The 12,671-nt window shown below is 40.4% G+C and overlaps 1 protein-coding gene across 4 annotated transcripts in view; it reads left to right on the forward strand.

The window, feature by feature from the left end:
* The window catches only part of UBXN2A (UBX domain protein 2A), a 59,359-nt gene that overhangs the window by 46,253 nt on the left and 435 nt on the right, over window positions 1-12,671 (forward strand). For 3 of the 4 annotated variants that reach the window (XM_039474228.2, XM_074394661.1, XM_010345768.3), the window contains exon 7: window positions 1,301-7,237. In XM_039474228.2, the coding sequence (XP_039330162.1) occupies window positions 1,301-1,499 (199 nt within the window). In that variant the 3' untranslated portion in view covers window positions 1,500-7,237. Of the gene's footprint in view, window positions 1-1,300; window positions 7,238-12,671 lie in introns of those variants that run through there. The other variant, XM_074394664.1, reaches the window with a different exon arrangement.

Below are 12,671 nucleotides of genomic sequence, written 5' to 3' on the forward strand. Positions count from 1 at the left end.
TAAAATTCCACCACCACGGATTTAAAGTTTTTCTTAATTGGATTTGAAGCACCTCATGACCTTGTATTTGAGAGATACAACCTATATCTGTGTAGGATCATTGATTGGACAGTTTCTATTCTATTCAGAGCTAGTTATATAGATACATAAACTTTATTTATTTATTTATTTACTTACTTACTTACTTATTTCGAGATGGAGTCTCACTCTGTCGCCAGGCTGCAGTGCAGTGGCATGATCTCAGTCCAGTGCAACCTCTGCTCCATTCAAGCGATTCTCCTGCCTCAGCCTCCCGAGTAGCCAGGATTACAGGCGCCCTCCTGCCTGGCTACTTTTTGTATTTTTAGTAGAGATGGGGTTTCACTATGTTGGCCAGGCTGGTCTCCAACTCCTGACTTCAAGTGATCCATCTGCCTCAGCCTCCCAAAGTGTTGGGATTACAGGCGTGAGCCACCACGCCCAGCCTAAACTTTCTGTTACAGAAAATTGTAGATGCATCCAAAAGCAGAGAAGATATGATGCATCACTCAGCTCCCAGTGAATTATCTGTAAGCAAATCACAGAAAGATTAGGACTCTCTAAAACAGCCATAATTCCTTTGTCATACCTAAGATAATTTAACAGTAGTAATTTCTTATTGTCATCAAATATCTGGGAGTCAAACTTCAAAAGATAGCCCAGGCCAGGTGCAGTGTATAATCACGCCTATAATCCTAGCACTTTGGGATGCCAAGGAAGGCAGATCACCTGAGGTCAGGAGTTTGAGACCAGCCTGGCTAATACGATGAAACTGTATCTCTACTAAAAATGCAAAAAGTTAGCTAGGCATGGTGGTGGTGGCATGCATCTATAATCACAGCTACTTGGGAGGCTGAGACTGGAGAATCGCTTGAACCTGGGAGGCAGAGGTTGCAGTGAGCCAAGATCACACCATGACACTCCAGCCTGGGCAACAAGAGCAAAACTCTTTCTCTCAAAAAAAGAGAAAAAAGTCCAAGTAATCAGTTATATCATAATTTGATTATTCTATGTATTAACATATCCAGAGTCCAGGTGTGGTGTTCATGCTGATAATCTTAGCACTTTGGGAGGCTAAAGCAGGAGGATCACGTGAGCCCAGGAGTTCAAGGCTGCAGTGAACTATGATGGCACCATTGCACTCCATCCTGGGTGACAGAGCAAGATACTGTCTCTCAATACAGTAATAACATATCCAGATACTTTTACCAGTTGTTATTACTATAAATTAGCTAATTCAGATTTTCATAAAATTATATTAATATTTTTTGCTGTTTTGCAGAGTAAGCCATATCAAAGACTTCATTGAAAAATACCAAGGATCTCAAAGAAGTCCTCCATTTTTCCTGGCAACAGCTCTTCCTGTCCTCAGATTGCTAGATGAGACACTCACCCTGGAAGAAGCAGACTTACAGAATGCTGTTATCATTCAGAGACTCCAAAAAACTTCTGCACCTTTTAGAGAACTTTCAGAGCATTGATTTTTGATAGACTAAGTGGAGAATTTGTGGAGAAATGGTAGTTGTAAGTAAACATGCAAACCAAAATTGGGGACTGAAGTCAGACTCACTACACTTTGGGTTCGAGTACTATTAAACTCTCTCCTGATGAGATGTTAGAGAAGTACGAGTTAGGAAAGTAGCATATGACTGGAAACTATATTCAGTGCACTTTTTCCAAAAGGCTACTCAGAAAAATATACTTATTTTCAAATACCAATTATCAAGATATATTAAATAGCCGTGTTATTTAGAATCTTTCTTAATATGGTATAAATTAGCAAGTGTGTTCACAATATTATTCAAACATCATTCCCAAACAGCAGGGATTTGTTTAAATGTTAGCTGTCTCAGAGTTTTTAAATAGCTAATGTGGCCAGGCACAGTGGCTCACGCCTGTAATTCTAGCACTTTGGGAGGCCGAGGCAGGCAGATCATGAGGTAAAGGGATTGAGACCATCCTGGCCAACATGGTGAAACCCTGTCTCTACCAAAAATACAAAAAGTAGTTGGACATGGTGGCATGCACCTGTAATCCCAGCTACTCAGGAGGCTAAGGCAGGAGAATTGCTTGAAGCCAGGAAGCGGAGATTACAGAGTGAGCCAAGATCTGCCACTGCACTCCATCCTGGCAACAGAGCAAGACTCCATCTCAAAACAATAAAAATTTAGAAATTTAAAATTAAAATTAAAAATACATAGCTAAAACATTGAAAAATTATACATGGCAGGTTAAAAGTATCAGTGTAATTATTTTGCCACTTAGATGCAACGCTGGAGAGACCTGTTTTTACCACAGCTATGGCTAAACATCTAAATGTCTTTGGTTTTTATTCTGTAATGGCAACATATACTCAAATATTAATTTGGCAACAATATCAAAGATATATTTTCATTTAAGAATTAAATTGTGGACTGGGCACAGTGGCTCACACCTGTAATCCAAACACTTTGGGAGGCCAAAGTGGGCAGCTCACCTGAGGTCAGGAGTTCAATACCAACCTGACTAACATGGTGAAACCCCATCTCTACTAAAATACTTTAAAAATTAGCCAGGCCTGGTGGCGGGTGTCTGTAATTACAGCTACTCAGGAGTTGAGGCAGGAAAATCTCCCAGCTTGAACCTGGGAGATGGAGGTTGCAGTGAGCCGAGATTGCACCATTGCACTCCAGCCTGCGTGACAAAAGTGAAATTCCATCTCGAATAAAGAAAAAAAATAAAATTGTGTCTGGGCACAATGGATCATGCTTGTAATCCCAACACTTTGAGAGGCCAAGATGGGATGATCATTTGAGGCCAACAGTTTAAAAGCAGAATGGTCAACATAATGAGACCTCCTATTTTTTTTTTCCTTTGGAAATGAAGTATTGTTCTGTGTCCAGGCTGGAGTGTAGTGGCATGATCTTGGATCACTGCAACCTCTGCCTTCCACCTGTCTCAGCCTTCTGAGTAGCTGGGACTAGAGGCGTGTGCCACCATGCCCAGCTAATTTTTTTGTATTTTAGTAGAGACGGAGTTTTACCATGTTGGCCAGGATGGTCTCAATCTCCTGACCTCGTGATCCACCCACCTCGGCCTCCCAATATGTTGGGCTTACAGGCGTGATCCACAGCACCCAGCCCTTCTATCTTTTTTTAATTAAAAAAATAAAAGAATAAAATTGTGTAGCTTAGTATAGTGTCAATATTAATCTGTCTACTCACATTTCAACACTCTAACAATGTAATTAAAAGAAAGTTATCTCTCTATAAACCCTATTTCCTTTCTATTTTCTTTGAAAAAACTATGGATTTGTTTTTGGCTAACGTTTGGGATTAGCCATTTATTTGCCACCACTCACTTAGAATCTAATGCCTGTGTACTGTCACATTACTAATGTTTTTTAAATACATCACATAAAATATGGGTTTCTGTTTCATACATCAGAGTCAACTTGTGTATACATTTAAAGATATTTCATTTTGATGTCATGAAGAAAAACATGCTTTATGTCATAGACTTTTAACTTTTAAATCCAGTTAGACCACCATTTTTCACTGTCAGATTAAATCTCCATACCTGAAAATAAGTTTAAGATGCTTTTTTGCAAATGATCTATTGAATCAGATTTAAAATGAAGTATGCATTGAGTTTGCCAAGGAACTAAGCAGCCCATAGCAGTAGTAATATTTGTAGGGTGCGAGATGCATCTTATAAAGCAGCAGTTCTCAAACATTTTGATCTCAAGACCATTTATTTATGTGAGCTATGTATTATTATTATATTAAACATTAAAAATTTAAAATATTTATTTATTTAAAAATAATAGCTTCTGGCTGGACGTGGTAGCTCACGCCTGTAATCTCAGCACTTTGGGAGGCCAAGACAGGTAGATCACTTGAGCCCAGGAGTTCAAGACCAGCCTGGGCAACAAGGCAAAACCCCATCTATAAAAATCACAGAAATTAGCTGGGTACGGTGGCTCACACGTGTAATCCCAGCACTTTGGGAGGCCAAGGCAGGCAGATCACCTGAGGTCAGGAGTTTGAGACCAGCCTGGTCAACGTGGTGAAACCACATCTCTACTAAAAATACAAAAATTAGCCTGGTGTGGTGGTGCACGCCTGTAATCCCAGCTACTCGGGAGGCTAAGGGAGGAGAATTGCTTGAACTTGTGAGGCAGAGGTTGCAGTAAGCCAAGATGGTGCCACTGCACTCCAGCCTGGGCGACAGAGCAAGACTCCATCTCAAAGAGAAAAAAAAAAAAAAATTAGCTGGGCATGGTAGTGCATGCCTGTAGATCTGCTGGGGAGGCTGAGGTGGGAAGATTGATGTAGCCTGGAAGGCAGAGGTTGCAGTGAGCCAAGATTGTGCTACTGCACTCTAGCTTGGGCGGCAGACTGAGACTCTGCCTCAATAATAATAATAATAATAATAATAATAATAATAGGTCGGGTGCAGTGGCTCATGCCTGTAATCCCAGCACTTTGGGAGGCCAAGGTGGGCAGATCACCTGAGATCAGGAGTTCAAGACCAGGTTAGCTAATGTGGTGAAATCCCATTTCTACTAAAAATACAGAAAATTAGGCATTTTGGCACATGCCTGTAATCCCAGCTACTCAGGAGTCTGAGGCAGGAGAATTGCTTGAACCTGGGAGGCAGAGGTTGCAGTGAGCTGAGATTGCACCATTGCACTCCAGCTTGGGCAACAAGAGTGAAACTCTAGCTTAAAAACAATAAATAAATACATACAAACTTTTTTTTGAGACGGAGTTTTGCTCTTTCGCCTAGGCTGGAGTGCAATGGCACCATCTTGGCTCACTGCAACCTTTGCCTCCCAGGTTCAAGCAATTCTCCTGCCCTAGCCTCCCAAGTAGCTGGGATTATTGGCACCTGCCACCATGCCTGACTAATTTTTCTATTTTTAGCAGAGGTGGGGTTTCGCCATGTTGGCCAGGCTGGTCTTGAACTCCTGACCTCAGGTTATCTGCCAGCCTCAGCCTCCCCAAGTGCTGGGATTACAGGCGTGAGCCATTGTGTCCAGCCAATAATAACTTCTAAAACAGTAAGATTTAGTGAGGAAAGCAGTGTGCTTTTTTCATGAGTTACTTTCTGTCTTAAAGAAGATAGATGGGTTCTCATATGTTCTAGATTCAATCTGTTATGCAGTCACATATCATGTAGACTCTGGAGAACACCACTGTACACTTGTGAGAGAATTAAAAAGAAGCAAATAACACCTTAGTATGATCATGAAAAATGTTTTGACTTCACAGCTCCCTGAATGGGTCTCGGGAACCTCTAGGGATCCCTCAGGCACACTTTGAGAGCCAATCTATACAGAATGATGGTTCACAATGATTTTCAAGCCTTAGTTTAAGAATCATTTGGTCAGCTTTTCAAAAATGCTTATTTCTGCCACCTACCAAAAAGATTCTGATACATCGTATCTGGGATGGGTCTCAGATCCATGCATTTTTTATCTCAAGTAATTCTTAAGTATATGGTAGAAGTACCATTCTTCAGGAAATCCTGTGCTAAGCATCTACCCTAAGAAAATAAAACCTGCATGGTTTTACCATGGACAGTGGAAGACTCCACTGAAACTAGTTTGCTAGACCACTAAGTTTATCCTTGTCACCCAGTTTGCTCTTGGAAAGAGTCTGCTCCCTTTTATCGCTGAACCAATCATTGCATAAACCTGTGCTTTATCACCTGTAGCACAGCCAAGACAAGGCTGGAACATTTAATTAAGGTTTTTACTAAGGACTTGGGAATAACAACAGGGGAATATCTATGCAACTAGATGACCTGACATAAAATCTATGTTCTGATTGTAATCTATTGTAAGAATGCTGCTTTTCCTAGCTCCCAGCCTTCCATGGGGCAGAGGTCTTGTCTTTTTATTAGTAAGAGAGGGTGGACAAAGGAGAGCCTTTTCCTTTTGTCCTTTACTCTTAGAAATGAACAGGTACATAATAGACAATAAATATTTATTGTTGGTAGTGTTTACACAGCTGTGTTAGAGCCTCTCTGTAGTGAAACAAAAATGTTAATTCCTACCAAAAAAAAAAAAAAATGAGGCAATGGTAACCTCAATGAACTTATCTTTCTGATATAGAAAATAACAGGATGATTGTCAATACATGTTCAGGAATCTAAGAAAATGTTTCATTTAGGCCTATCATGTAGCATTTTTATTTGCATAATTATAGTCAACATATGATTCTCCATATAGGGGTCTCTTATTGAGAATGTTTCTTGTGTACATATAGAAAGCCTCTTTGGTAGATTTTCCGGTTTATAATTATTTAACCAGAAGATACACAGGAGGTTCTATTGTATGTACCTGTCAAATACACTCCAGTAAGGGTCCTATGGAGAAAGACCTGTCATCAGCAATAACCTTCATTATTCTAACTGTGAAATGTTCATTAATGTGAATAATATTCTCAAAGGTTTTCTACAATGAGAATCATCCAGTGAAGGTTTTTACCTGAAAATTTAAAAGTTGTAAAGTTGTTAGTTAAATGTGTGGAATTATCAAAAGAGGTTGACTTTGGAAAACAAACTGAATTTCCTAAGGAAAGGAAAACTTGAAAATAAGCATCTTACATATGGAATACAATTTGACCTAAGCAATTGTTTAAAAACTGTCTTCAGTTTCTTGAAAATAATTGTTAGGGCTGATATGTAGAAATACATATCTAGGCCAGGTGCAGTGGCTTATGCCTAAAATCCCAGCACTTTGGGAGGCCAAGGCGGGCGGATCACAAGGTCAAGAGATGAAGACCATCCTGGCCAACATGATGAAACCCCATCTCTACTAAAAATGCAAAAATTAGTTGGGCATGGTGGCGCATTTCTATAGTCCCAGCTACTCAGGAGGCTGAGGCAGGAACTTGAACCCAGGAGGTGGAGGTTGCAGTGAGCCAAGATCACACCGCTGCACTCCAGCCTGGTGAGAGAGCGAGACTCCATCTCAAAAAAAAAAGAAAAAAGAAATACATATCTAATGTTACAGATTCTGGTTTATTGGTTAATTACTATGCATTTTTTCTGTTAAAAAATCTTATTTTATATACTTCTCTCAGTATAATTTTTCATGACATTTCAGTGTGTTGATGATGTTGTATGCATCTATTTCAGTGCCTTAAAGTATTTTGAGAGCAATCTTTTGCTAACAGTTAAAGAACCGTTAAGAATGAAATACTGTCCATTAAAAGGATTCTTGAAATAATTTACATTTGTTATAAAATAGTTATTTGCAAATACATTTGTCATTTTGTTTGGTGTAATCATTTAGTTTGATAATCAACAAATGTTTATTAGGTGCTTTTGCTTTAACCAGCATTACTTTCATTCAGTACTCAGAAATGTAAAGATGTGATTTTTTAAAAATATTAATTCAATGGTGTGTTTGATTTTTCAACCATTCCTTGTGTTATGAATTGAACTGGCATGAAGACTCTTTAGTAGGGTTTACTCCTTTGTTCTATCTTTTCCTAAGTACAAACCATTTAATGAAAAAATTGCTCATTGCACTAAATCCTCAAATGGAAATGGCTTATTCAGTAGACTAATATTGGCACTTTGTCATTGTTTTAATGTATATTTTGCACAGATAATTCATATTCATTACAGAAAATTATAATATGCAGGTATGCTAAAATGATCTTTAAATCACCTATTATTCTGCCTTTCAGAGATAACCACTGCTGGTCCTAGTGATGGATGCTTCTTGTCCCAGCTACTCAGGAGACTGAGGCAGGAGAATTGCTTAAGCCCAGGATTTCTGGGGTTTAGTGTGCTCTGCCAGTCAGTCGGATGTCTGCACTAAGTTTGGCATCAATTTGGTAATCTCCCTGGAATGGGGGACCACCAGGTTGCCCATTGGAAAAGGTGCAGTCAGAATGAATGCTGATCAGCAGTGGTGTTACACCTGTGATTAGTCACTGCATTCCAGCATTAACAGTATAGGGAGAACTTGTCTCTTTTAAAAAGTTAAAAAAAAAAAAAAAAAAAAGGCCGAGCACAGTGGCTCATGCCTGTAATCCCAGCACTTTGGGAAGCCGAGGCAGGCTGAGCACAAAGTCAGGAATTCAAGACCAGCCTGCCCAACAGGGTGAAACCCCATTTCTTTTTTATTTATTACTTTTTTTTTTAAAGACGGGGTTTCACCCTGTTGGTCAGGCTGGTCTTGAACTCCCGACCTCAGGTGATCCACCTGCCTTGGCCTCCGAAGTGCTTGGATTACAGGCGTGAGCCACCAAGCCCAGCCAATGGTGAAACCCCATGTCTACTAAAAATACAAAAATTAGTCAGTCGTGGTGGTGTGTGCCTCTAATTCCAGCTATTCGGGAGGTTGAGGCAGGAGAATCACTTGAACTCAGGATGCAGGGGTTGCATTGAACCAAGATTGTGCCACTGCACTCCAGCCTGGGAGACAGAGCAAGACTCCATCTCAAAAAAAAAAAAATTAGAAATTAAAAACATAACTAGTAAGTAACATTTTGGTGTGCATCCTTTCAGATATTTTTTAGTGTATTTAGTCTTGTTTTAATTAAAAGGCAGCTGCCTTTGTTATTTTAATCTTAATTTATCTATTGAAATCTAATTTGTGTCTTTTGCATTAAACACTGCATTAGGAACTTACCGTCACTTTATTTTATTTTTTTGAGATGAAGTCTTGCACTTGTCCCCTAGGCTGGAGTGCAGTGGTGTAGTCTCAGCTCACTGCAACCTCCACCTCCCAGGTTCAAGCCATTCTCCTGCCTCAGCCTTCCAAAGAGCTGGGATTATAGGCGCCTGCCACCATGCACGCCTAATTTTTGCATTTTTAATAGAGACAAGGTTTCACCGTGTTGGCCAGGATGGTCTTGAAATCCTGACCTCAGGTGATCCACCTGCCTTGGCCTTCTAAAGTGCTGGGATTACAGGTGTGAGCCACCACACTGGCCTTACTGTCACTTTAAATAGAATAGTAACTGTTAGAGAAATGCCTTTTATTATAATTACATGTTTTCTATCCAAAAAAAAGTTATTTTTCAACTTTTTTTTTTTTTTTTGAGACGGGGTTTCGCTCTTGTTACCCAGGCTGGAGTGCAATGACGCGATCTTGGCTCACCGCAACCTCCGCCTCCTGGGTTCAGGCAGTTCTCCTGCCTCAGCCTCCTGAGTAGCTGGGATTACAGGCACGCGCCACCATGCCCAGCTGATTTTTTGTATTTTTAGTAGAGACGGGGTTTCACCATGTTGACCAGGATGATCTCGATCTCTTTTTTTTTTTTTTTTTTTTTTTTTTTTTTGAGACGGAGTTTCGCTCTTGTTACCCAGGCTGGAGTGCAATGACGCGATCTTGGCTCACTGCAACCTCCGCCTCCTGGGTTCAGGCAATTCTCCTGCCTCAGCCTCCTGAGTAGCTGGGATTACAGGCATGCGCCACCACACCCAGCTAATTTTTTGTATTTTTAGTAGAGATGGGGTTTCACCATGTTGACCAGGATGGTCTCGATCTCTTGACCTCGTGATCCACCCGCCTCAGCCTCCCAAAGTGCTGGGATTACAGGCTTGAGCCACCGCTCCCGGCGGTCTCTATCTCTTGACCTCGTGATCCACCCGCCTCGGCCTCCCAAAGTGCTGGGATTACAGGCTTGAGCCACCGCGCCCAGTCCATATTTTTCAATTTTTAAACAATTTTTAAAATTGTTTTTACCTGCTGCCTTTCAAACTTAAAATTGCAGTAGTATAAACAACAAAGTACAAGTGTTGAGAATGAAATGTTTCCAAACCTATTGAAAATGCATATAAATAGGATGTACTTGAAAGTAGATTATTTAGCTGAGCATGGTGGCTCCCATCTGTAATCCTAACACTTAGGGAGGCAGAGGCAGGAGTGTAACTTGAGCCCAAGAGTTTGAGACCAGCCTGGGCAACATAGCAAGATCCCATTTTCCACAAAAAGGGGAAAAAATTGTAAAAGTAGATTATCTAAAGAAACTCTGGCTTTAGTTTTTAATTTCTAAGGAATTAAGTCTTTAGCACATGCATTATCTAATCTATCCTTCTATTGCAATCAAGGAAACAAAAATGTACCCATTTTGTAGATTAAGGAATTAAGACATATAAAATGGAATGACTTGCTCTAAACTGGGTAGTGTATCCTTTAGGATTAGATTTAGCTATGACAGAAAATCCAGAATAGTAGTCGCTTACAAGGTCAAATTTTATTTCCCATGCAAAAGTCCAAAGGGAAACAGTTCAGGGCTAGTAGGATCAACCTCATAAAATCATCAGATTCCTGTACTGTTGATCTGCCAATCTCAGCAGTCTGTAGACTTGGGATCTCAAGGTAGCTGCACTAGCACCAGCCAACACATTTGTATTTCAGCCAATAGGAAGGAGCAGATTCCTTCCCTTTTAAATGTAGACGACTTTATTGAGATATAATTCACATGCTGTGCAATTCACCCATTTAAAGTGTACAATTCAGGCTAGGCTGATGGCTCATGCCTGTAATCCCAGCACTTTGGGATGCCGAGGTGGATCACCTGAGGGTCAGGAGTTCAAGACCAGCCTGGCCAACATGATGAAAGCCCATTTCTACTAAAAATACAAAAAATTAGCTGGGCATGGTGGCGCATGTCTGTAATCCCAGATATTCGGGAGGCTGAGGCAGGAGAATCACTTGAACCCAGGAGGTGCAAGTTGCAGTGAGCTGAGATTGTGCCATTGCACTCCAGCCTGGGCAACAGAGCAAGAACTCTGTCTCAAAAAAATAAAACATACAATTCAGTGGTGTTTAGCGTATTTGTAGGGCTGTGAACCATTACAATTTAATTTTAGAAAAATTTCATCCATTCTAAAAGAAACCCCATACCCATTAGCAGTCACTCCCTAGCCCAGTTTCAGGCAACTACAAATGTACATTCTGTCACTCTGTATTTGCCTATTCTAGGCATTTGACATAAATGGAATCATACACTATGTAGTCTTTTGTGGCTGGCTTCTTTTACTTAGCATACTGTCATCAAGGTTCATCAGTGTTGTAGCATGAATTGGCCCTTCATTCCTTTTTCCTGCCCAATAGTAGTCCACTGTACGGATATACTGCATATTTACCCGTTCATAACCTGATGGACATTGGATTGTGTCCTCTTCTTGGCATATACCTTACAGAAATGAAAACATGTTCACATAAAATCTTGAACATGAATGTTCATTAGCGGCATTCATATATACATATAGTCATATGTATTCATACACATTCATATATATGAATTTTATAAATGAATATATGAATATATACATGAATGAATTTATGTATATTCACTTATGTCTTCATATATATGAATGCTGCTAATTAACATGTTCAAGACTTTATGTAAACATGTTTTCCTTTCCGTAGGGTATTGCAGGTCATATGGTAATTACACATTTTACTTTGAGAAACTGCCACACTTTTCCAAAGGACTCTCACTAGTTTCCATTCCCACAAGCTGCGTACAGGGGTTCAGATTTCTCCACATCCTCCCCAATACTTGTTTTTGTCTTGTTTTCATTACAGCCACCCTGTGGATATGAACTGGTATCTATCTCACTGTAGTTTCAATATTTATTTCCATGTGCTTACTGTTCATTTGTATATCTTTAGTGAAATATCCAAATTCTCTGCCCATTTTAAAATTGGACTGTCTTAATTGTTGAGTTGTGAAAGCTGACTCCAATACAAATCCCTTTTCTCCCATTCTCTGGGTCTTTATACCCACTTGTTGGAATCATTTACAGCACAAAGGTTTTCATTTTGAAAACTTTTGTAGTTTATCCAGCTTGCGCTTTTGGCATCCTAAGAAGCAGTTGCCTGGCCCAATATGATGAAGAGTTGCTCCTGTTTTTTTTGTTGTTGTTGTTTGGTTGGTTGGTTTTTGTTTTTGTTGTTTGTTTTTTTGAGATGGAGCCTTCTTCCGTCACCCAGGCTGGAGTGCAGTGGTGTGCTTACTGCAACCTCCGCCTCCTGGGTTCAAGTGATTCTCCTGACTCAGCCTCCAGAGTAGCTGGGATTACAGATGTGAGCCACCTCCTGTTTTTTCATAAGAGTTTTATATTTTAGGTCTATGATGCATTTTCAGTTAATGTGTGCCCCTGTTACTGGCGGAAGGCATCTGAGTCACATGGCACCAAAATATGTTAAACTCAAGGGCAAATCTATACAGGTTGCAGCAACATCAATTCTTACCTCCTCAGAAGAAAGAATTCTACTGAGGGGCATAAGGCATAAAGAGAGATTGAGGCAAGTTTTAGAGCAGGAGTAAAAGTTTATTAAAAAGCTCTACAGCAGAAATGAAAGGAAGGAAAGTATACTTGGAAGAGGGCCAAGCCGGTGGCCTGAAAGACAAGTGCATAGTTTGACCTTTTGACCTGGGGTCTTATACATTGCCATAGTTCTTGGGTCTTGCATCCCTTCTCTCCTGATTGTTCCTGTGGGGGCCCTGTCCACATGGGCAGTGGCCTGCCAGCATTTGGGTGGGAAGCATGCAAACTGTGTTTACTGGAGTTGTGCCCATGCTCACCGGAGGCGTTCTTCCCTTACCATTCCAATGTCCTTGCAAGGTCATATGCCAGTTGAACTCCGAAACTGGCCTTGTAGTGTATATGCGTGAGCCCACTTGTCCAAC

The sequence above is a fragment of the Saimiri boliviensis genome, chromosome 1, assembly GCF_048565385.1.
Source record: "Saimiri boliviensis isolate mSaiBol1 chromosome 1, mSaiBol1.pri, whole genome shotgun sequence".
Classification (NCBI taxonomy): Eukaryota; Metazoa; Chordata; class Mammalia; order Primates; family Cebidae; genus Saimiri; species Saimiri boliviensis.